At 42.4% G+C, this 24,578-nt stretch overlaps 1 protein-coding gene across 1 annotated transcript in view; it reads left to right on the top strand.

The window, feature by feature from the left end:
- Positions 1 to 931: 931 nt before the first annotated feature.
- JARID2 (jumonji and AT-rich interaction domain containing 2) overlaps positions 932 to 24,578 on the top strand; it is a 146,509-nt gene continuing 122,862 nt past the window's right edge. The window contains exon 1 of the mRNA XM_080917060.1: positions 932 to 1,113. Within this exon, the coding sequence (XP_080773186.1) occupies positions 1,069 to 1,113 (45 nt within the window). The 5' untranslated portion in view covers positions 932 to 1,068. The remainder of the gene's footprint in view (positions 1,114 to 24,578) is intronic.

Here is a 24,578-nt window from a genome sequence, read left to right as displayed (position 1 = left end):
AACTTCCAGAAGATCAAGGGGACTATTCTAAGGTGCCCCGGGAATAGGCGGCTCTCCCCCGGGCCGGGCGTCCTGGGGCACTGGTACCCAGCTGCCCGGCTGCAGGTAGACGTGAGGGCAGTGGCGAAGGCTTGCATGCGGCGACTGCTGGGTGAGCGGACTGCCGGGGGGGAAAGGGGCTGAGGTGGAGCGACCGAGCGTGCCATGCATTGAGCTAGGGAGCCTCTCTCAATTCCACGCCTGGGCTCGTCGTGGGAGAGGCGCCTGACGGGCGGCCCGCAAAGGGTTCGGTGAGGCCTCTCCGGGGTCTGGTCGACGGGGCTGCGGGAGTTCTCCTCACTGGGCCAGGGCTTGTGGGCAGAGGGTAGGCAGGCGTGCGGGGGCTTAGCTGTGGGAGTTTTCGGCTGTCGAGTGATGGCGAATTAGCCGAGGAGCCCTAACTTGTATAAAAGCAGAGTCCATTTAAAGTTGGGCTGGATAGCCTCTCTCTCATTGGTTAGGGGGCTTGGAAAAAAAGAGACTCGGCGAGCCCTCCGCTGTGGTGCTGCCGCCGCCGCTGGAGTTGACTCTTCTGCTCGCACTGCTGCTGCAGCACAAACGTGACTTCCAACATTTAAAATTTATCTTTCCCTTTTCTTTTTCAAGATGTAACTACAGATCAGATCCTAAGGACCTTCACGTTTCGCTGATGTAGTTTTTGGAAGAAAAAGGGGGGGAGTGAAGGGCGTCGGTTTTTTTTTTTTTCTTTTCTTTTCTTTTTTTTTTTTCCTTTTTGTGTCTGTTGTATGTTTCGGGGGAAATTTTCCATTATGAGTGTTTTACTAAAGTGAATTTTTCTTGTTTGCTTCGTTCGTCTTTGGCTCTTTATTTTTTTCTTTTTATCCTTCTCAATTTCGGATTTATTTCAAGGCGAATCTGGCTTTGGGGGAAGAGGAAGAAAAGTCGGATTACAAGATCAACCACCACCATCAACAATAAAAACCACCAGGATATTTTTTTGCAAATTTCTGACGGCTTTAAATTCATGAAGCAATTGTCCCCTTTTGCAATCAGCATTTGGATCTCAGAATGAGCAAGGAAAGACCCAAGAGGAATATCATTCAGAAGAAATACGTAAGTGCTCCTAACAACACATTCTTTGGCTCGCAGTTTTAAGCGATGGTTGTGAATGTCAAGTTTATAGATAATTCTCCAGCTGAAAGGTTTTAAAGGTAGCGTCCGGTAAGGCTCTTTCTTTTCCGAAAGGGCTTTTCAGGCAAAGTCTGTCTGCCTAGTTTGGTTGAGAAAACAGACTGGTGTAGAGATACCTCAAGTGTATAAATTGACCTCGAATGACACAACGTTCATGTAGTTTAGATGAAAGGCAGGGGGTTTTGGTGGAGGTTGGGGTTCTGTGCGTGGGGGCCTACAGTGATCTAACTGCATTCTCGGGCGGATTTGGCCCCATATTGCACTTTGCATACAAATGAGCCTGTTATTAGTGTTATTTGGAAAATCGTGTAAGGTGTGTGTGTTGGAAGCTCTTTAAGTTGCAGTCTGGAGTAGGATTATGGCGATCTTGCACTGGCACATCATTCCATGGATGAGGCTGTTTCGGCTTATCTAGTTTGCAACATAATCCAGTTGGGAATCATGTTACAGGGAATGCATTTATTGGTATTGACTTCTATAAAGAGGCTGGTTTTGGTTCTAAAAATGCATGGTTTCTAGTTTGAGGGGGGAAAACAGCTCATGTAAAAGTATATGTGTGTTTGAGTGAGTGCATCTGTTAGGAGTCATTTCTCCCTGCAAACTGGGCTTCTGAAATTGTTTGTAATGGTTAGATTTGTTTTGTGCATAGTATAGTAGCCTTTTGCTTGGCATAAGGAGTGTTTTTGTTTTGTGTAGTGGCTTTTTTTTTTTTGTAAGTTTTGGGGGAGGGAGTACAGAGGGGATCCAGGGGGATTAACCAAATATGCACTCGAGTGGTCCGGTGGTTAGCTGCCCAGGCTTCAGAGCAAAGAACACATTTCTTTTTTCCTAGAAAAAAAAAAGGCCCTTGAAGATACGTAAAGAACAATGCGACCTTTAAAGAAAGTTTTATTTAACTAGGGTCAATAATTTGGCCTTAATATTTTTCCTTTTTGGTTAGTGTGAAGTGTATATTGGGAGATGACCTTCCGGGCAGTGGTTTTTGTAAAATATGTATATACATATATAGGTATATACTTAATGGAAAACCTGAATACCTCTCGAGGAGAGCTGATCTTAATCTATACACGTAAACTTAACTGTGAAAGAAACGCAAGATCAAATAATGAAGCTCAACTTACAAAGCTACTCCATAAGGAATTTAAGAATTAAAATACATCCGCATTGCAGAGGGCTGGGTAAAGCGCAAAGGACTAGTTTAAACTCGGTATAGAAACTGCATGGACACACACAGACTTGCCTTGGAGCGTGGACTCCTTCCCGGAGAATGTCTGTTTCTGACGTAGCCACAAAGGAGAAGGGGTAGAACTTGGGACCAGAACCCCCCCACCCTGTCCCGGATCCCGATAAGTTGAACACTGTGGGTAGGCGTTTTTGTTGTTGCTGAAGGCCGGCGGAGCCTTCGGAGTCTGGACATCCGGTCGCAAACCGATGTGGCTGGCGGTGGTCGTGGGAGGCAGAGGGTGAGTTGTTGCGGGAGTCTGCTCACGCGGTGCTGCGGACGCAGCCAGCCGGGGCCCGCAGCGCTCTGGGCCGTGGTTGGGGCTCGGGGCGCGGGCGGCCTGTAGGGGGCAGACTCTGGGTTGTGCTCTGGCCGGGCGAGTGGGTGGGGCTCGCGGGTGGCGCGGCGTGCTGACTGGGGCGGGACAGGCTGGGCAAGTGAGGCCAGGGGGTGGTTGTGGTGGGTGGGTGGGGGGGAAAAGGAAAGGATGCTTCGGGCGCCCCCCGCGGCGAGCATGGCTGTGCGTGGAGGCTCTGGCGTCTCCATTCCGCCCTGCCCGCGGGCTCCGGCATAGTCTAGAGAGCAACAGGTTAAGCAGGAGAGATGTCAATGCGCCCCCTCCCCGCCCCGCGGCCTTTTTTTTTTTTTTTTTTTTTTGCCTTGCGCTTTTGCACCCCCCCCCCCCACGCGGGCCGTCACGTCCTCTCTCCGCCCCCTGCCCCCAGTGGCTTTGGGTCCCCGATCCTCCCCTTCTCTAGCCGCCTCAGTTGTCATTGTGACGTCACAAAGGGACGGCCCGGTGGAACCTTCCCCTCCTCCGTGATGTCAAAACTCAGGCGGGAGGTTCCAGGCGCGGCCTGAGTGGGAGCTCCAGGAACTGCGGAGCGGGGCGTGGGAGGAGGAAAGGAGCTGTGAAGGATGTGCCCGACCTCGACCTTCCGCCTTGAGATGTTCCAGGTCCCCAGCAGGTGAGCGTTGGGTAGCCTTTTTACCCCTCACCGAGTGCCCTTGAACCTTCTCAAACTACTTGGGGGCCCAGGAGCAGGAGCCAGGCTCCTTAACACTGGGAAATTTTCATTCTTCTGTTCCAGATCTTTGGTAGGGCGTATCACTGGAGTTCCCACTCAAGCCTATGTTAATTAAATCAAAGAAAACTGCATTTAGGAAGTGCTTTCTTTTCCTTGTGTGTGGGTGGATTTGATTTGGTTACTTTGTCATGTTGGGGTGCCTTTGCAGAAAGTGGCATGATAACTTTGAAGGGGGTTGCTGCTTAGTGTCAGCTATTGCGTTTTCACTGTCTTTGTGGAAGAGCTGTCTTGGCTCTGCCTAGTCTTCTGCTCACCTACTGTATCTTGGACTCCGGAGAGAGGAAGGACTGTACTCCAAAGAGCACAGGACCTAAGAGATCCACTGGGCTTGGTTCTTAACAGAATAAACGGTTCATGGTGTGAATCTTCACTATTCGCTAAAGTGGGAAAAGTCATAACTGCTTTTGTCACTTTACTAAGTCACTGAGATTATGTGGGTGGAAGATATAAAAGTGTGCTGCTTTATATGGAAGGTGGCATTATTACCTGAGCTGTTGGAAGACAGCATGTTTCTTACAATTGGTCTCAAAAGCTTTACATGCCTTCCATTTTAGTTTATTGCCTTAGCAAAGAGTTCGAGTGTGATTGTAGATAGAAGGCTTTGGGAGAAATGAGTATTATACTTATTATTAAATGACATCCTTGAACCTCATAAATTGAAATATAATTCCGACTTAATTGTGTTGGGCATGATTCCCACTACAATACCTTAAATAACTGGAAAAGGTTGCCTTTCAGAGCCACAGTTCACTTGGACAATAACAGTTGCCTGTTTCCCCCAGTGTGTATTTTCTGCCAGGGTTCCTGTAGTTGCTTTAGGGAAAGTACACGATGATAGATAACCAGGCCACTTGGTCTCAGCTTGATACCAGATACCAGTAGCAGATCCTTCAGAAACATGAGCAGGCCGGTGTTTAGGATGACTTTAGCAGAATTTGTAACTCCGAGTTTTAATAATGTTAAAAATAGCATAGGCTATGACATCCTCACACATGGAAGTCACAGAACAATGCTGACTCTGTTCCTTCATCTGACTGCATAGTTGAATTCAGAATTTCAGGGTTGTCTGGTGAACAGAGTTGTATCTCCAGCCCTTACCTAATCTGCTTAAGGATCGTTTTTGAAATGCCTCTAATTCCAGACAGTTCAAGGTCATATTTAGTTGTACATCCAGTCTGAGTTCATGTCTTTCTGGGCTACACATTCCCTGCTCCCTGTGTAGCTCAGTTGGTTTGACGCAAAAACAAATTCCCGATTTCAGTCCCCATCTCCAGATAAACTGGGCCTGATGGTGTCTAATCAAGAGGTTTAAGCTGGAAGATGAAGAGTTCAAGGTCATTGTCTGCCACTTAGCATGTTAGGCCAGCAGCTGGAAATATGAGACCCTCTCAAAAACCTACCCAAGACTACCCATGACCCCAGAAAGTGAGTTCTACTGCAAGTTATAGTTGCAAATATCTAGCTTAGTGCTGGAGTGCTTGCTTGGCATGGACAAAGTCCCAGGGGTTTTGATCTCTACCACAAAAAATGTTCAAAGAAATTATTGTCTTTTGGTATGGTTAGTACACACTTCTAACCCCCAGCAATCAGGAGGCAGAGGTAGATATGCATAACTCTTAGAGGCCAACCCGGCCTAAACAGGAAGTTCTAACCAGGGCTAGTTAGTGAGACTGTCTCAAAAAAAGTTTGCATGCTTTTCCTATGTTAAACTTTGTATTTAACAGCTCTGAAGGGAGAATTCAAGTTGTTAGTTGCCTTGTTTTTTTCCTTTTCCCACATACTCTTCAAAAACCCTTTCCTTTCTCAAGGAGTCTAGGGCAGAAATGCTCTACTTTTTGTAGAGCTTAGGGTCTTGCACATGCTAACTAAGAAAGCTGTGGTACCAAAGAAAATTCCAGTTTTTTAACCAGACTTTCTCAGGCCTCTTTTGGGTACCTTTAGTAGTTAACTTTTGTCTAACCCTCCTGTAAATACCTATTGTAAAACATACCAACCCCTGGGGAATACAGCCTGGGTACCTTGCACCTCTTACCTGGCACAGGCGTTCACCCCACAAGGCTGTGCTGATCTCGTGGTAAGACAGTACCTTCCTCTGTTCTGTGTCTGTTTCCTGTTTTGCTTCTTTGGGGATAGGAAGAGAATCCACCATTCCCAGGAATGTCTGTTTGATACAGTCAGTGTTGCCAGTAAAATGTTCTGAGACACACACACACACACACACACACACACACACACACACACACACACACACACAAAGAAAATTCCAGTTCTAGGCAGTAGCAACTTTAGACACTCTGTAAGTATGGCATTCAGACAATACAGAAGCAAAGTCAGGTTCATGATGTGTTAAATTTAGAATGGATACTATTTATAATTTATAATTTATATTTTATGTACTGTGGTGTTTTGCCTGCATGTCTATGAAGTTGTTGGATACCCTGAAACTGGAGTTAACAGGCAGTTATTAGCTACTATGGGTGCTGGAAATTGAAACCAGGTCCTCTGGAAGAGCAGCCTTAAAACCATCTTTCCAGCCCCTATTTCTTACTTTACAGATATCTTCTCACAATCAAAATTTTATTTTACTTATTTGTCTGTGCATGTGTGGGGCTGTGGATGCTACCTCACACATGAAGATACTAGGGTACAACTTAGAGGAGCTGGTTCTATTATGTGGGCTACCTGTTGAGCTATCTCACTTTTCTGGGAGTTGAGTGTTTGTATCTGTAGCCACTGGTCCAAACAACCAGCTAGAAACATTTTCTAGTTAAGAGGGTTACTAGATAATTCATAGTTGGCTAGAACTGTCCCCCACCCCCAAATTCTGAGTCTGTCTAAGGTACTGAGAGTCGCCTGTAAGTGTCTTGATTATTTAAACTTCAAAAGGTGGTCATCTTTTAGAGTTTCTATCTGGTGTTTTATTAACAGTAGAACTGTCTTGATAAGTCAAGTATATAAACACTAGGTAAAGGCCAAGATGGATTGTTTTCTGTTACATTGTCTTGGTCATGATAGTATTTGGAGTTAAGCTCTGGCCACATTAATTAAAATTTTAGTTGCAGTGTTCAAACCCTACTGATTACTGACCCAAATCTCCCCAAACATTTAGTTTTCCTAACCAACCTGCTTGCCTAGCCTCCTGCTCGTAGGTGCAGAACATTCTGGTTATTAACCTGAAGCTTCTGCCCAGTGGGCAGCTGTGGGGTGTGCCTGTCCCCTTTGGCTTCTACCCAGAAGGCTTGCCAAGTGTCAGTTGTTTGTTCCCAAATCTGGTTATTCCAGTTGGGCTTATTCATGTAATTACAATTAAATCTTATGTAAACCTTGAAATGACTGGAAAACAGTTGGTTCAACTTTTAAGACGAATGCTTTGGAGGAGACGTGCTTCATGTGCTAGAAGAAAAAAGATGTAGATAGGCCGGATGCTTTGACATTGTGGATTCTTCATGAACATGGCATCCAGGACATTCATCTTTGATGGTATGGTGGACTAAGTCACACCCCCAAGTCTCTAGCTCATTTTCTACATGCTCAAATTCTCCTTTTCATCAAAACATGTACTCGGAATGAGACTGTCTTGATGGAAAGAGTAACTGAGATCACAGCATTGGGAGGCAGAGACATGAGGATTGCTGTGATTTCAAAAGTAGCATGGATTAAAAGAGTGAGAGACACTGTCTCAATAAAAGAAACATCAGTAGCCCAAAGTATGCTTTATTTTTTTCTTTTTATTACCACTCCTACAATTCTGTAATCTGCGCCCCCCCCCCCCCCCCACCAAATATTGTCTCATGTAGTCAAGCTGGTATGGGATTTACTCTGTAAAGACCATCTTGAATTCTTGATTCTCAAGCTTCTGGCTCCCAAAGCAGGAATTATAGGCACCCACTATCATCATGCTGATCACAAGCTTATGTCCTGTGTGTTATAGTAACTTTACTATCCCATAAGATAAGACTTTTGGTCTCTTCCATTTCAAATTCACAAGTGTAACATTCATTTTTTAAATTTCCTTTTGAAACAAGGTCTTATTCTGTACACTGGCCTCAAACTCATGGTGGGCCTGCCTTGATTCTAAATCCTGACTTTTAGAAAAGCTAAACACCTTAATAAAGATTAGTTCTGATTTACTATAAAACTGTTAAAGTTGGAGTGACTCCTTTAGGAAGTAACTTTTGCTTTTGGCACCTGCTTCCAGTACTTCCCATCTTCCTTTAGATAAGTGTGTGTATTTGTGTGTGTGTATGTATGTATGCATGTATTTCCTTGTGTGTGAGCCATGGAATATGTGGAGGTCAGAGGCCAACTTGGCAGAGGCATGTTCATTCCTCCCATATGGGTCCTGAGGATTTAAATTCAGGTTGTCAGGCTTAGAGACAAAACACTTTTACATGATGATCAGTCTTGCCAGTTTAGAAAACAGTTCTAGACAACAACACAACACTTGCTTTTCTTGAAAGTGTGATGAAGAGAAAACCTAGTTAATTCTGGAGTAACCACCCACGTTCATGGTTTATATAGCAAACTCACAAGAGAAAAGGGGGTTTTGAGGCCATTTTACAGAAGAGAATACCAAGGCTAAAACATTGTTCTTACGGTTTAAAACTGTCTTGCTATTTCAATTCGGATGAAATAGATACCGGATGATTAATCAGTACTGCTCTGAAGGGGAGAACACCTCATGAAAAGAGAACAAGGCATGTACCAGTCTGCAGTGTGTATGTGCTTGATGTTTCTTACAGCACCAGATAGATGGTGGAGCTGCCTTATGGTCCCCCTGTGTATGAGTCCTCAGTGGAAGATCCCACATTGGTCTGGATTTTGGTGTTCTGTAGTTTTGATTTTCCACCCACACTCTTAAGTGTATCTGAGGGCCATCATGGGCATCAGTTCAACATCGTTCTAGAAACTGCTTTGGTGTTTTGGGGCTATCACAAATCATCTTTGGCACCTTTCTTGTACTGTTGATCCTATCTTGGGGTGTTTTGGAGACCATTAGTTTTTGATCCCCACCAGTGGGCCACCCAATGAAACAAAACTTTAGTTGTGTTAGCAAGGCAGCTTGAGTAATAGGAACATTACTCATGGAGTCCTAAGGATGTGTGACTTACTGCATCAGAGAAGACCCTAATGTAGAGTCCTTTTGTTACTGATTTTTGACCCTGAACTGGTCCTGTAGACTCTGCCCAGTCCTGGGATTACAGGTGGGGTTGCCAACCTAGATGGTAATTACATTTCTAATTTAGTAAGTCCATCAAGCTCTGCAGAGGACTATTAAAATAGTTTAGGTAGCAGTGTTGAGTTCATATGAATTCTAGAAAGATACTTGTATTGTTATGATTTTTGTGTCAGCTTGATGGCAAACTAGATTCATCTGACAGGAGGGAAGCTCAACTGAGAAAACTGCTTCCATAAGATCAAGGCAATAAACAACCTTGCAAGGGCATTTTCTGATTGGTTGGGGTGGGGCAGCCCATTGTGGGTGATGCCCGCCCTGGGCTGATGGTCTTGGGTTCTACATAAAATGAGGCTGAAGCAAGCCATGAAGAGTAAGCCAGTGTATTCTTCTGCATTGCCTCCAGGTTTCTGCCTTGCTTGAGAGTTTTGTCCTGATGTCCTCCAATAATGAAGTGTGATGTGAAAGTGTAAGCCAAATAAACTCTTTAAGTTGCTTTGGTGTTTGATCAAAGCAATGATCACTCTATCACACCAGGTAGTCAGCTTCCTTCATGCACACTGTTCTTGAGTAGTACACACAGGGACCCCCCCCCCCAGCTTTTTAGGAGGTTGGGTGGCAGATAGGGAGTAGTGAAATAGGGTATTATTGCCAATTAGGAGATGACCCTCTGGCCTTCTGGCATAGCAGCCCAGGCATTTCTGTATTTCTTCGATTGAATTGGCCAGAAAAAGTAGGAAGCCTTTTGACATCTAACTGCTTTCCGTACAATATCTGTGGGTTTTTTTTTTTTTGTTGTTGTTGTTGTTTGTTTGTTTTTTTCTCTATTATTTTCTAATCACCACTTTGGAGAAGGGTCTTCCCTCAATGATTAACCCTTGCTTAGTTCTCATCTCTACTGGCTGTTAAGTGGTGCCTGCTTGGGGTGCCAAGGGAGAAGTGAGAAGGGATTAGTTAGAACTGAGCATGTGTTTCTTGTATTTATATCTTCCATAGCTTTGCAGAAAGAGGCTAAATGAATGGCCATTCTGTTAGGCAGCAGAGGGCTTGCTCTTTGTATGAGCTGTTACTAGTACATTACTTTTAGTCATAAAGGGCCCTGAATTTGGACAGGCCAACTTTGAATAGGGCACACAGGTAGTGGGCAAGTTTGGAATATAAACTGAGTTCAAATTCCAGCTCTTAACCTGGTTGTATGACCCTGGACAAGCTACAGGACATGGCTGAGTTCCTTTCTCATCTGGAATAATGATGAGTGCACCTCATAGGCTGCTGCTGGGAGAGTCAGGGAGATTTTTGATGTGAAAGCATTTTGTAAACTGCATACTGCTGCACAAATGCTCAAGGTATTATTACACAGTTGGAAATCACCAACTTGAAGATATCAGGCCAGCCAGCAGCCTTCCTAGCTGACTCAGAAATAAATCTAGTAAATTCATAGCGAACAATATATTAAGAGCAAAAGCAAGGCTTTTTTTTTCTTTTTTTTTTTTTTTTTGAGTATACACCAGAAGAGGGCATTAGATCCCGTTACAGATAGTTTGTGAGCCACCATATGGTTGCTGGGAATTGAATTCAGGACCTGGAAGAGCTCTTAGTTCTCTTAACTGAGTCATCTCTCCAGCCCTAGAATCCCTGAACCCCATTCTCACTTTGCATGTTGAATGTGTATTGTATTAGACAATATGACAATTAGACAGGGTAGATGTGTCGCGCGCCCATGCTTCCCGCCGAAAGGAACAGGCGTGTAACAACCGGATTCTTCTGCGGACAACCTTTATTGTACAATACTCTGAGCAGGGGATCTCATGAGCAGGAAACTTCTCTCTGAGCCGGGGACTCCCTACCGGGGTCTACTGTATAGGCGACCTCTCATGTGCAGTCTCCCATGTGCGATCTCTCTGCCCAGTCCCTCTCCACGTGGGGTCTCCCGCAATCTCTCCACTATCTCCCTCTCCACGCGGGGGAGAAATGCACTGCTATATATGCCTAGGAGACTGATTGGTGTGCCCTCCAGTAACTCAATAGTATGCCCTGAGAGCAGGCTATGACGTATGTGGCGCATGCGCATTAAGTCTCTTGGCTGGGCAACAGCTCTGTTTGCTGAGTTCTCGGTGGGAAGCCAGCGCCATGTTTGGGTGTGGCACAAACGGCTCCCTACATAGATGTTTAAAAGGAATATATATTTCTTGAATTAAATTTGATCATGGCCCATTCTTCTGGTGGTTGCTTAGCCTCCTGCATCAAATGTAAACCAACAGAATGAAAAGCCTTAGGGCTGGAGAGATGATGGCTCAGTGGTTAAGAACACTGACTGCTCTTCCAGAGTTCAAATCCCAGCAACCACATGGTGGCTCTCAGCCATCTATAGTGAAATCTGGTATGTCTGAAGACAGCTATAGTGTACTCACATGTATACAATAAATAAATCTTAAGGAAAATTTACACCACCCACTTACCTTGCCCCCTGCCCCCTACATTCTACATAATGGATTTAGCAAAGCCCAGCCTCTTTGCAAGCTCCTGAGGAGTTCCTCCATGGCCCTTAAGGCTAGACTGCCATACTCAAGAAACAGACTCTGGCTCTTAGTCTTTCTTTGCTGATGTGTAGCAGCACCCCTTCCCTTCTAGGTGTCTTTGTGTGCCTGTTAGAAGCCGAGTTTTATAGATGTGTTGGACCAGCATAGTTAATGCAAAGAATTCATTCTTAACTCTCCCCACTCCCCGCTCTCTTTTTTTTTTTTCTTGGTTTTTTTCAAGACAGGATTTCTTTGTGTAGCCCTGGAACTTTATGCTAGGCTGGTCTTGAACTCACAGACATACAGACTGTCTTGGCCTCCTGAGTGCTGAGATTAAAGGTGAGTATCTGCTGCCTGACACACACAGAATTCTTGAATTAAAGCTTAATTAATGGTGGAATGTATCCAGTATCTCTTGAAGGAATAAATGTGGAAAAAGTGGAAAAGATGCTCACTAATTAGAATTGCACACCCATTATTTTAAAGCTGGAAACCTGTCTTCTGCACTCTAAACAGTACTTGAGAGTGGAAGGCTTCTTCTGTTGTTGCTTATGGACACTTTCTCTCCTTCCAGGTGCATTCTTAGTCATCCACAGTAGCTGAATTGATTCATTTTCATGAAAAAACAAAAATTCATATGTAATCCCCATAGCTAATTATAAGCCAGTAGCATTTTCACCTTGTGAAAAATGGCTTTTTTTGCTTCATACAACGTCATTCCATCAAACAAGTACTCAAATAAAAGTTACTGAAATTGCATACCGGATTCTCTTCCGCTTGTAGATGTTTAGGCTCACTATGTGCTTTTTGCATTTCTCTCTTACATCAGTTATCAAAAGACAATGATTTTTAGTGGCTGTAGGCACACCATTGACATTGGTTTCACTTTACCTGTTGTCCCCTTGGTGGATTTCCTCAGTATTGTAGACTTACTGTCTTCTGGGAAGGGCTCTGCCAATTTAGGGTTCTATGCAGGCAATGTAGGCATTTGTTTGTAAGTAGTAAAGGTGTCAGTGTTCTTTTGTCTTCTTGTCTTCTCTCTGGGCATTTAGGACTAAGAAATGTGAAAACACTTTGTAAAACAAAATCACTCTTAAGAACACAATGTTTTTAGACAGGGCTTTCATTCAGAAGGGAAGGAGGAGAGAACTTGTATAATTGTACATTTTGGGCATCTATGAGGTTCTTTCCTTTGTGAATATGTTGTAGATACTTAAGTAATAAAATGACCTGAAATCATGTTATTTGTACATTTGATTTTAACTGTTTGTATGGGCTTTGTACCATTAACAGTGGTCCCTTAGGGCTGAGGTTTCATCCTTTGCTCAAATACAACTTTTAGAGTCTTACTGCTTGCTCTCATTCTAGCGAAGTTATAGTTCACTGGGGAGCAAGGATGTAAAACACTAGGAAGAGAGCTTTGGAGTCTGAAACCAAAGATCTTGGCTATGTTTAGATGATGGTGACCTTGGTCAGATTGTTTACTGTGAGTTCTCTGCTTTCCAGTAGGAAGAGTGTCTTTCTAGCATTAGAGGAGAATGATGGGCTAACAAGAGGAGTATCAGTGTCTACACAGGACATTTAATCCAAGTCCTACAGGTCTGCACAGTGAAACTATAAAGATTGTTTCTGGGTTACCTTCAGCTGTTGCAGCATGTTTATAGTTGTTTGAGGAAGAGGATGGAAATTAATGTGGCTATTTAGTTAGCACTTGCCTTTTTCACCAAGGTGTGATTTTTTTTCTTTCTTTCTTTTTTTTCCCTTAAGTAACTGGAAATTTTTCTTACTCTTCCCATGGTTTCTGAGGTTGAGATAAGTGGCTAAGAAGCAACACTCTTTTTTCTTGTGTGTTTGCATGTGTCTGTGCACTCATGAAAGTTGAGTCCTATTGGATGAACTTTGCCTTTTTGGATGGAATCTAATTCCCATTCGTTTTACCCAAGTTGCTCCCTTTCTCATTTTTATACTGCCCAAAGCAGTAAAGCTCTGTTCTATTTTCAGTCTTGATGTTGGAGGATGAAAGAGCCAATGTGAATGGAAAGCATTTAATAAGGAGTCATGGTATGGGTTCCTATTTAAATTAGTAGCACATGCTTTCTATCTGCCTTGAAGGGTTTTGGTTATGTTACCTGACTGTCTCTGGAGCTTTGACACCACACAGTTTGGCTTTTTACAGATGCTCCATGATTCCACCTCAGATGATGCCTTGGCTTGTCCTGGAACTTGATCTGTAGGCCAGGTTAGCCTTGAATTCCCACCTGCCTGCCTCTGCCTTCCAAGTGCTGGGATTAAAGGTGTATATGACTCCAGAGGCCAATTGGCTGTGGATTGCAAGGATTGTGGGAACAGTTAATTGCTGTGCAGTTATGATTGCAGGGGAATTGATAAAGACAGACCTTTTTACTATCGATCCTCATTATTTCTAGTTTTGTTGAACATTAGGTTCTGTTCACTTTTCAGCTGTTTACCTGGGGTTTCTAATTAGTTAAGTTTAAGTAACTTTTGGAGATTGGGGTTTCTGGGTAGTTCTGGCTGTCTGCCCTAGAACTCTGTAGTCTAGGCTGGGCTTGAACAAAAGAGATTCGCCTTTCTCTGCTTCAGTGCTGGGATTAATTGATGGCTTTCAATACTACTGACTTTGCTTACCAAGTTTTTCTATTGAAGGCATCTGCTGCCACATCTGGCTGATTCACACCTTTCTTTGTGTGTGGGTGTGCGTGTCTGTATGGGTGCTTGTATGTCTGTTAATTGTGGAGGTCAAAGGATAACTTTTGGGAGGGAGTTGGTTTTCCTTTTGTGTGCTTTTTCACCTGGGCATTGAACTCAGGTCCTTAGGGTTGCTGCTATTTGCTTTACTCAACTGTTACTCAGTAACAGACTAACAGAGCCCCCCCCCTTTATTGTTTTTTTATTTTTTGTTTTTTGTTTTAAGATGTGCAGTGTGTTAATCTGTGGTTTGTCTTGAGTTTCGGAATGTAGATATATGACACAATACTCATGTTTGTTTGCCTTTTTTGATATACTTTATATTTTTTTGTATATATTTTAAAAAATATTTCCATGTCACACATTTTCTCTAAAAGGATGTATAACAAACTCAGTGAGCTGTCATCCCAGGAATAATTTTTTTTTTTTTTGGCCTTAACCTGACTGAAGTTCAGTTGATATGCAAATGTGACACAAGATTAAAATGTGGGCCAGGAACAAACAGTTGCCTTCAATGTTTGGCATTGAGTAGCTTTAAATGTGTTTTTTTTTTTTTTTTTTTTTAGTTGAGAAAGGGACTCTTATTTAACTCCAGCTGTGCTAGAACTAGGCTGGCACCTCTGCTATGGTGCTGAAAGCCAAGACAGTGTACCACCGCACATGACCTCATCATTTTTTTGAGATAGTCTTTACCAGCTCAGGATGGTTTGAAAACTCACTATGTGGCTCAGGTAGCCCTTCAAACTAATAGCCTCCCCTAGAGCTTGGTTTACAAGCATGAGCCACTGTACTTGGCTAGCTTTGGATTTTGACCTACAAACTTTGCTAAGTAGTATTGGTATTGACACCCTGACAGCATTTTTAATCTTCAAGAATTTTAAAGATTCATGAAAGTAATCCGTAGTGATTATCTCCTGAGGGCAGAGATCAGATTTCCATTTAAATGCTGAAGCAGTTCATCACCCCCCTCCTCAAGTGCAGGGGACCAGCCTGGCTCTGGATTTAATAATGAACTTCTAAAAAGACCTGTTAGCTTGGCCGATGTTAGTAACGAATCAATGTTTTGTGTCTTTAAAATACTCAACTCTGTATTGTAACAATAAACTACTGCTAGGATTCCAAACCACTGTGGTTTTAAACTAGGTTGGAATCTAAAAGGTGGCCGACAAGAGTGAAAAGAAAACCTCCATTAAATAAAGGACGATTCAGAGAGATTGTCTGAGTCTGGGCTCTAGGCACAGCTTATTTAGCTTTAGGCCAAGTTCCATAGTTGAAAAAAATCAGGGAATATATTCTCTTGGATTTACCCTCAGCTCCCCCAAGCAAAGCAAAATTACACCTATTACTACATCTTTCATTTTTGTGAGTTAGTTGTGCAGGCTCCTACTTAAAAACCCAAAGAGCTTGATAATGCTATATGAGATTTTTGTCGAGATGAGATAGAATGTGGTGGCACACACTTGATTGTATGTGAGACAAATCATAACTAATAAAATGGGCTTTTTTTTTTTTTTTTTTTGGCCTTGGTAAGTAGTCTGGAGAGCATTAAGAGGATGGGGAAGATAGATCTGATTTGGAACTAGCTACTCTAAAGCTGTCTTTTTTTTTTTTTTTTTTTTTTTAATTCTTCTTGTTTTACTGCCCACTCTAATTAAGTGATGTCTGGCAATCCCCAAACTGGGATGAAACATAGTCTCTATAGTCTCTACTCATTTAGCCTCTTTCCTCCCTTTTTCCAGGAGACTCACTGAGCTTGTCATGTATTTCATAGCAGAATTTATTGGAGCAGCAGGCAAAGCTTCCTGGGAATATAAATAATGATTGTAAAGAACAGTTAGTTTACCAGGGAAGAGCTTTAGCCTTGACTTGCAGATCTCTTACAGTTAGTATTTTGCTTACAGTTGTTTAATACACCTTAACCTTACTTCTTGTAAGGAGGTGTTGTTTTCCATCTTTGTACATGGATGTCATTCTAGTGGAGAACAAAAGATGTCACCTTGGCCAAGCAAACAGCTTGTTTTTCTGGACAGACATTATATAAGGCTTTGGGAAGAAAGTGCTTTTCAAGGAGCAAGTGTATGAGTGTCTTCTTTGCCTGATGTCATAACAGCAAACAATCCTCTGTGTGGTGAGTGCTAAGATTTGTAATGCTAATCAGCAGGAATTTACTTTCTTATCCAAATTAAAAATTCAGGGTGGTTTTAAAATTAATCTAGGGGACTTAGTAGGCACCAATGGCTGTTTCTGTACCTGCTGGTCATGTTTAGCACAGATCACAACTTTAGAGAAATAGACTGAAGCTGCTGCTTCAAATACTTTTGTGAATGTAGGTCAGGGGACAGCTTTCAGGAGTCTGTTTTGTCCTTCCATTATGTAGACCCTGGGAATCAAACTCAGGGCCTTTGGTTTCAGTTGGATTTTTTTTTTTTTAAACTGGGAAGCCATTTTTTTCTCAATAAAATTTCAGTTTTTGTTGGGTTTGGGGTGATAAAGTTCTTGCTTGCTTTTCTGTTGCTCTAAAAACAACAAATTGACCAAAAGCAAATTTTGGGAGAGAAAAAGGCTCATTTGGCTTATATCTAGCTTAACCTACCTATCTCAGCCATCCCAGTGGCTGGGAATGTAGGTATGCAGCTGAGCCTGGTGCCTGTCAGTAACAGCTTTACAATTTAGATTTTCTTTTGGCACCTGAGAATGAAATCCACGGTCCATACCTATTAAGGGTGTAAGGGCCCTTATTTATCACTTACAACATTCCCACCTTCAACTTAGTTTCTCTTTTTCTTAGTTCTTGTAACCCAGAGGATAGGGATGGAACCTAGGGCTTTCTTGCATTCCAGATACCCAGGCCAGCACTCCGACTACCATGACCTTTGCTTGCTGTTGTATCTTCTGCAAATCAACTCTCAAGCTTTGCTTTTGTACACTGTTCTGGGCAGCCTGGGTCCTACCCCATGTCTGTGGTATTTTAAACCAAGATGAAGCATCTCAGTCTTTCCTATATAATTTTGGATATAAGTGTAATGCCTTTTAAAACAATCTGTGGTTTGTTAGTCTATTCATAGTTATACAACTGTCACTGGTCGATTTTAGAACATTTCAGCACTCCACAAAGGAACTCCATACCAGTGCTTACTTCCCACCCACTTCACTGAGTTTCCCAGCCTCTGACAACCACTAATCTTTTCTGACTGAGAAGCGCCCCCCATACTTGACATAATGGATTAATAAAATATGTGGCTTTTGTGATAGGCTGGCTTTTTTTTTATGTAATACAGATGAATCTTACACTGTTCAATATTCTTCAAGGGTTGATCACATTCATAGTGTGGATATACCACATGATTATTCAACTGTTGTGTTGATTAGTGTTTTGTTCAATTTCACACAAACTAGTATTCACCCCCCCCCCCCCCCTTTTTTTCTTTTTTGAACTGAATTGTGTAAGACTCATTGTGAGCAGCTTCACCTCTGGGCAGGTGGTTTTGGGAAGCATGAGCCTGGGAGCATTTCTCCATGGTTTCTGCACCATGGCTTCTAAAGCCTGTAACCTGTACGCTAATAACCCTTTGCTGTTGGTTTGGGTGTTTTATCACAACACCAGAAACCGGATATTAGCCATCCTTTGACATTTGGGTTTATGTAAAACTTTTTCCTGTTGTATGCAAGCTTTTATGTGGCAATAGATTGATGGCTGGCATTTGTTAGGAAATACAGTAAATGGTTAGAAAAAGTACAGATGCTTATTATCACTAAATCTACTTAATATAGATAGGTTGTTTCCATACTTGGCTTGAGGTCCCCCCAGTTCTGGGGTTCTATGGGGTACTCTTTCTGATTGGCTGCCACTTTTAAAAAATTTTATTTATTTTTATATCCTCTGGAAGTGGAGTCAGACAGGTGTGAACTGCTATGTGGGTGCTGGGAATTGAACCTGAATCGCTAGTGGTTATATCTCCAGCCCTTTCCCTTCTCTGTGTACCCCTGGTTGTCCTGAAATGCACTTAATAGACCAGACTGGTCTCCAACTCAGATCCACCTTCTTCTACCTCCCAAGTGCTGGGATTAAAGCTGTGCCTCACCATATTTGACTGGCTGTCACTTTTGATTCAGCCCTTATTACCTCCCCTGCCCATTTGTGACTTAAATTTATTATGTATATAGAGTTCTGTCTGAATGCACACGTGCAAACCAGAAGAGATCACATAGATGGTTGTGAGCCACCATATGGTTGCTGAGAGTTGAACTCAGGACTCCTGGAAGAGGAACCAGTGAGTGTCCTTAACCTTTGAGCCATCTCCAGCCCCTCCTGCCCATTTGTAAACTAATGCCATTTATGTAGGAGCCATGTATTCCACTTGCTTAGTGGTGGCATTTTATGTATGGTTTATCATGGGATGATTTGCTTTATGTGGCTCAGCTCCCCCTCCCTCCCCATAGTAGGTTTTCAAATAAGTAGTGGTTACCTCAAATATCTGGTGTTTTAGGTTTTCATTCCTATAAGTGGTTCTACTTTGGGTAAAGGACTGATACATCTACCCCTCAACACAAACAACACACCTTATTTTTTTAAAGACAGAGTTTCTATATGTAGTCCTGGGTCTCTTGAAACTTGTTCTGTAGAGTAGGCTGACCCCAAGGAGATCCTTCTGAATACTGGCATTAAAGGTGTGTGTTATACCTGTCTTAAATTTTCTTGGTCCTATTCTGGCCTCTAAATCTACTCAAGTGCTCTAGATTACAGACATAAGCCACCACACTTGTCTCAGCTTTAAGTTTCTGTGTGGTTATCTCTGTTAACATTGCTTGTCAATGTACTGTGGGACTAAGAATTAACTACTAAGAAAATCTCCCTGAGAAGTGTGGTAGCCTTAAACAGGCCATCTTGGCTTTCCCTCCCAAGTGCTGAGATTATAGGATGCACAGGCCTGGTTTTCTTGCTACTTACCAGCCAGGTGAAATAATGAAGGGTCTTTGGAGAGGCCTGGACCATAATTCTTTAAACTTTTATCTTATGTATGTGGGTATTTTGTTTGCATGTATGTGTGCCTGGTGCCTATGGAGGCCAGAAGAGGGAATGGGATTCCACAGGAATGAAGTGACAGCATTGAGCTTCCATTTGGGTGCTGGGAATTGGACCCAGGTCTTCTGGAAGATCAGTCAGTGAGAGCTTATCCTCTACTGAGTCATTTTGCTTTTTTTTTTAAAAATACTTCTGTAGCTTTTATTGTTAGCAATGTGAAGTTGTTTAGATGATATAGTTGTTTATTAGAAACATTGTTTTTGTTCATTTTTAAGCACTAAGAAACCAAGGGGGTGGGCAACGAGAAATGGAGTGAGAAATTTGCAAATGACACCTAAGGTGACCCCCATGAAATTGGATGACATTCTGTGAAGGTTGGAGGGTGCCTTGTGTACATCTTCCACACTTTTCCTCAGGATTTCTGTTGGTAGGAAGCCAAACACTAATGGGTCTGTGTTTGGAAAGTTTCACGTAATACAGAGTTGAAGTTCATTGTCAATTTTTTTCCTTTTCTTTTTCTATTTTTTTACACTAATGATGTTAACTAACTTCACATACTCCCCTTTGTCTGTAGTGACATATTGAGTTCTGTCTGAAGGCCATTAATTTAGCTTACCTATTATTGGTGCCCACTTCAACTTAGAGGTTATATGTCCCCTAGGGTATTTGTGTGTCTAAAGTTGGTATTTTAAGCTTTGTATTAACTGGAAATGTGTTCTGCTGTGCTGCTTTTGTGTGTACTTATACGTAGTTGTATCATCTGGAAAACAGCCGCTACATCCCTCCCACTAAAATTAAAATTGCTTATTAGAGCTAATTTTAGAATTGAGTTAGAACTGCCCTCTAATGTAATGCAGAATATTTCCCAATAATGCCTAGGTTAACAATGATAGTCTTGCTGTATTGTGCAAAAAAGGCTTCTGTTCAGACCCAGCTGGGTTTCAGGCTTAATTCATTGCTCTATGGTGGGATCACCACAGCTGCTGTGGGGCCTTTACAAATGCAAAAAAGCTGTCAGTGTTTGTTTCATCAGCTGCATAAGTGATGAGGCCAAGTTGAGGAATCCATTCCAGTGCGCAGTGTGCAGGCTGTAGTCATTATTGTTTACAGAATTAGTGTGTTGGAGCTTTAAAATAGTTGGCACATCATCTGCCCTTTAAGAGGCCTAGCCTAAGGAACCTGGGACAGTTGGTTGTCCTTGTAGTGCTTTCGGGTCTCAGTGTAGCTCTTGTCTTTTAACAGGGCTCTGATATTAACCCCTTTCAACTCTGTTAGAGTGCTTAATTATTGTCCCAGACTTAAAAGGCATTTATCTAGAATTTTTTCAATTGACTTCTAAAGTCACCTCACAGCTCCAACTAGGTAAGATTGTCAGCTGAAACATAGTATTCTTTCTAGATTTGGCCTTTGTGAAAAGTGAGACAGCTTTGGGAATTGCTTTCTCTTCACCAATCCAGAAGTTAGGACCACTTGACAGCAGATCCACTGGTCAGGACATTTTCCCTTAGTTATATTGACTTCTTCAAGTTCTGATATAAGTATAGGGGCATGTCCAGTTTTTGTTTGGCAAGGAGGCCTTAGGGACCAGTACAAAAAAATAATAAGTTTTATTGGTATTTCTTTCACATGACAGTGTAAAATCACATGTTTCTCATCTTCCTGTGCCTCTTGATGGCCTGAGACTTGATTGGCTTTGGGTTTGAGATCTTTCAGCCCTGTGGTGTTGGATTGACTCTTGGACTTCATTCATACACAGTAGAACAACCTTTCATTTAACCCATTTAGTTCTCAATTCTTTGTAAAAGTAAATGTTGGAGGGTGTAGGTACTCTGCCCCAACTAAGAATATAGCTTTTCAAGCCTGTTAAGTCAACTAGGATGAATAATTATGTTTCCATATTTTATTCCCAGTTGGGAAGGGTTAGGGTTAGGGAAGGCCACAATAGAGATCTCCCATATTCAAGGATGCCACAAACTTGAGGGACTCTTAAAAGGAAGGTTAGCTACCACCTGAGCTTTATCTCAAGTAACTATCACTCCTGCTTGCCAAACAAAAACTATACACATATAGCATGTAACCATAGCTATACCCAGGATCCAACCTATTCAGTGGGTTTTCCTACAGTCCAGTGACCCTAACTTCTGGATTCTGAGGAGAGAGCATCTTAGGAAGTGTTTGAAGCCTAAAAGGACAAATGGCCCATGTGGTGGGCTGATTAAGCAAGGGTTTGGGGACCCTGCCCTTGCTTGGTCTTAGTTTGGACTCTGACACGCATATTTACCTCTCAGTCATCAGACAACTTTCAACAGAGAACAAATACAATACCTTTCTAACGCCTTCTCTCATGTGCTCACTCTGAAACAGCTGTAATGAAGAGGAAAGCTGCAAACTGTGGTGGCCACATCTCCCCCAGGACCTCATAAGGGAACAGCAGTTTCATTGTCCTTGGCTGTACTTCCCTTGCCTGTTTCTTCTGCTTTGGATGTTTTGATTATATTTTTGGGGTTCAGGATTCTTATCAACAGCCTCTACTACCTTATTGACTCATTTTGAGACAGGACATTTTCTTGTGATGGCTTGAGAAGTTGTTGTACGTCCTTGGAGTGTTAAATCTTCTGGTGAGGTAAGCAAACTGTGTGCGTGTCTGCATGTGTGCCCCTCCCCCTCCCCTCTCTCTCTCTCTCTCTCTCTCTGTGTGTGTGTGTGTGTGTGTGTGTGTGTGTGTGTGTGTGTGTGTGTTAAGTGAGCAGTGTCTTCTTAGGAGCACAGATCTCCCTGGTGGCTTGCTTCCTAGATAATGTACTACTATAAATGACAACCCTAGTCCCTGACAGCTTAGTATCTGAGTGTCCATGAAGTTTGTCATCTTTGTCTTAAGTTTTGAAGTGGGGTGTACATTCCTGACAGCGGTGCTCTAAATCATTTAACTGACCTCTGCCTTAGAGGGTGCTTCAGTAGCTGTTTATGTACAGCTCTTTTGATTGTGATTTACAACTTGTAGGATGGCAACCTTATATATAAATCCTTATATATAAAGACACTCAGTTCTCTGCATGTAAACAGTAATATGCAGAAGATACTCTTGTTTCCTGGAGGTTACTTCTTTGTTAGATCCCACAAAACACAAGAGGGCAGCCTACCTCTTTCGTGGAGAAACAAGAGTTTTGGGGGTGCTGCAGTCATTGAAAGGAGCCTGAATGTGAACTAGCTGGTTGACACCTGTAGGTGATCTGTAGGAAAGTGTGGCATTCTTGGAGAGACACTTGTCAGGTTCTAAACATTGCAGATGAACTTGATACTAAGCTGATTGTGGTCAGGTTTCTGGTTGCCACAAGCTATGTTGTTGAAATGCCTCCTGAAGGACCTGCAAATCAGGTGTGCTGCTGAGGTTTTACCTTGGTTGCATTAGTGAGGGTGTTAGGAATGTTCTAGCTGTGAAGCTAGTCCACAACAAGCTTTCTCTATTTACCTGAACATGTGATTGAGTGGATGTGTATATTTCTAGGCTGCATGTACAATAATCCTAGGACTTGTGCATTTTATTCTTTAGGGTGTGGATGTGTTTCTTGGATGCAAGAATGAATTGGAACTCACTACATTCTGTGGGAGAGGTATATTGGTAGCCTTTCAGAGTTTGGATTGGCTTAGAACTTGTAAATTTTAACCTGCCTTCTCAGAGGGGATGTTCAGAGAAGAGTCCTACAGCAGAGAATGGCTGGATAGTTAGTGGTAATCATGGGACACTTGTTTCTAAGGAGCCTTTTACTAAAAATTAGTGGTAGCTACTTTTTCCACTGGAAAAACCTCAGACAACATACCTAAACTAGCTTTCGGTAAAAGAACAGAGCTAGATTTTCTTCTGATAGCTTTCAGAACAACTGAAAAGCCCATCTCTGAACTTTCAGCTGTTGATGGTGGCAGTTATCCTGCTTCTGCTAATAGAAAATAAAACGTTCATTTGCCACAGTGATTGTCATTTCCTTCTTAGGAGTGCAGCTTAACTCCAGGACTTCATTTTTAGTCAGAGGAAAATGGTTGCTACCTCCCTGTTAAGCTGCTTTCCATTATCCAGTTGTAGCAGAAAGACTGTTGGGGAGGCCTGGGGAGATGGGGGTCACATAAAGGAAGACTAAGAAGGGCTGCTGCAGAATGTGTTCTTCTGTCTGAAAGCCTGTGTGGAGAGGGTGGTGGCTTTAGAAAAGGGGTGAGGTAGGAGGGGGCAGCAGTCGCTGAAGCATGACAAGCTTCCAAAGGCCCCTGGGACTTGAACACAAAAAAGAGAGCTTTTTGCAGCTCTTTCACATGCACACGTCTCCTCTGCTCCATCCATTCTCCCCTGCTGTTTTGTAAATCTCCCAGTTGGAAATTTCTAACATGGGAGAGCTTCTTCCTGTGCTTCACTTGGCAGAATGCTCACATGCAGCTGCAAAGAATTTGCTTTTCCTTTTCACAGCATCTCTCATTTAAAAGCATTAGTGAGACTGCAAAACAAAATAAAAACTTGAGGATTTTTCAGAAGTGGAAGCCAAGTTTAATTAAAGTCAAGGAAGTTGGGGGCTATAACTCTTTTGTGAAGCCTCTTAAAGTCAGATGTGAGCGTGTGCCAGTGGAAAGGCAAGGTGGGAAATACCCATGGCTGTTTTTCCTTAGGAAATTTAAAGCCTTTCTTGTTTGGGGTATGCTTGAGGGATATACCGGAATTTATCAAAGAATATGTGGAGCCTCAGTAGTGTTTTCTTTCCCCCTTCTTGTTTGAGGAAGACCACCTGTAACATCTTTGTATTTCCTAGCCTTCTAAAACCTCCTAATTTGGCCCTCCTCTTCCAAATATGATCAAACCACTGGGCTGGAAAAAAGGCCTAATAACACATAGCATTGAATTTTTCTCCCTTGCCATTGGTGGTTAAGCCTATTGTCTGCATCTGTTGCTCTACCAGTGTTCCTTCCTAGGCTGGCCTCAAAATAGTAATCCTCCTGCCTCTCAAGTGTTGGCATTTGTGCCACCATGCCCAGGTATTTATATTTTCTTAAAAATCTGTTCAAGTTTGGGGGTGCCCAAGTTCTCTTATTTTGGAAACCAGTTTCTTCATCTAATAAGAGAGGTAGTATAGTTCATTAGGTCAAAGTACTTTTACTGGGTAAGAGGTAGATCTCAGTGGTATATATAATATAGTAGCATGTGCAAGTCCCAGGGTTCAGCTCCCTGAACTGCCATCAGACTTTAGCTCTTGGGTCAGTCAGTATCTGGAAATAGTTGTATTAGATGCTTGGCATGATCTCATGGAGAAATAAACTTCTTGAGCATTTGTTGAAATTGCTTGCTTAGTTTTTGCCATGAAATTGGTTAGTGTTTTTAACATTTCTTTTGTGAGTAATTGGTAGCTAGACTTTTTTTTTTTTTTTTTTTTTTTTTGCAAAAGGAACTTTAAATATTACGATGATTCAACAAGGGAACATTACTTTCTTTTTATGTAGATCCTAGTACCTGAGGAAATAGTTTAAGATTTGTTCAGGGTGATTTTTGTATTCTATATTTGATCATGTTTATTAGGAGAACAGATTCCTTTATTCTAGGCAAATATTGTACCAAGGCATCCCCAGTCCTAGGATTCGTCTTTGTTGTTAGGTCACTCACTAGGTCTTTTTCATGTGT

This window comes from Micromys minutus (genome assembly GCF_963924665.1).
Source record: "Micromys minutus genome assembly, chromosome: 1".
Taxonomy (NCBI): Eukaryota; Metazoa; Chordata; class Mammalia; order Rodentia; family Muridae; genus Micromys; species Micromys minutus.
Note: the sequence above shows the minus strand (reverse complement) of the source record. Positions and strands in the feature narration are given on the sequence as shown.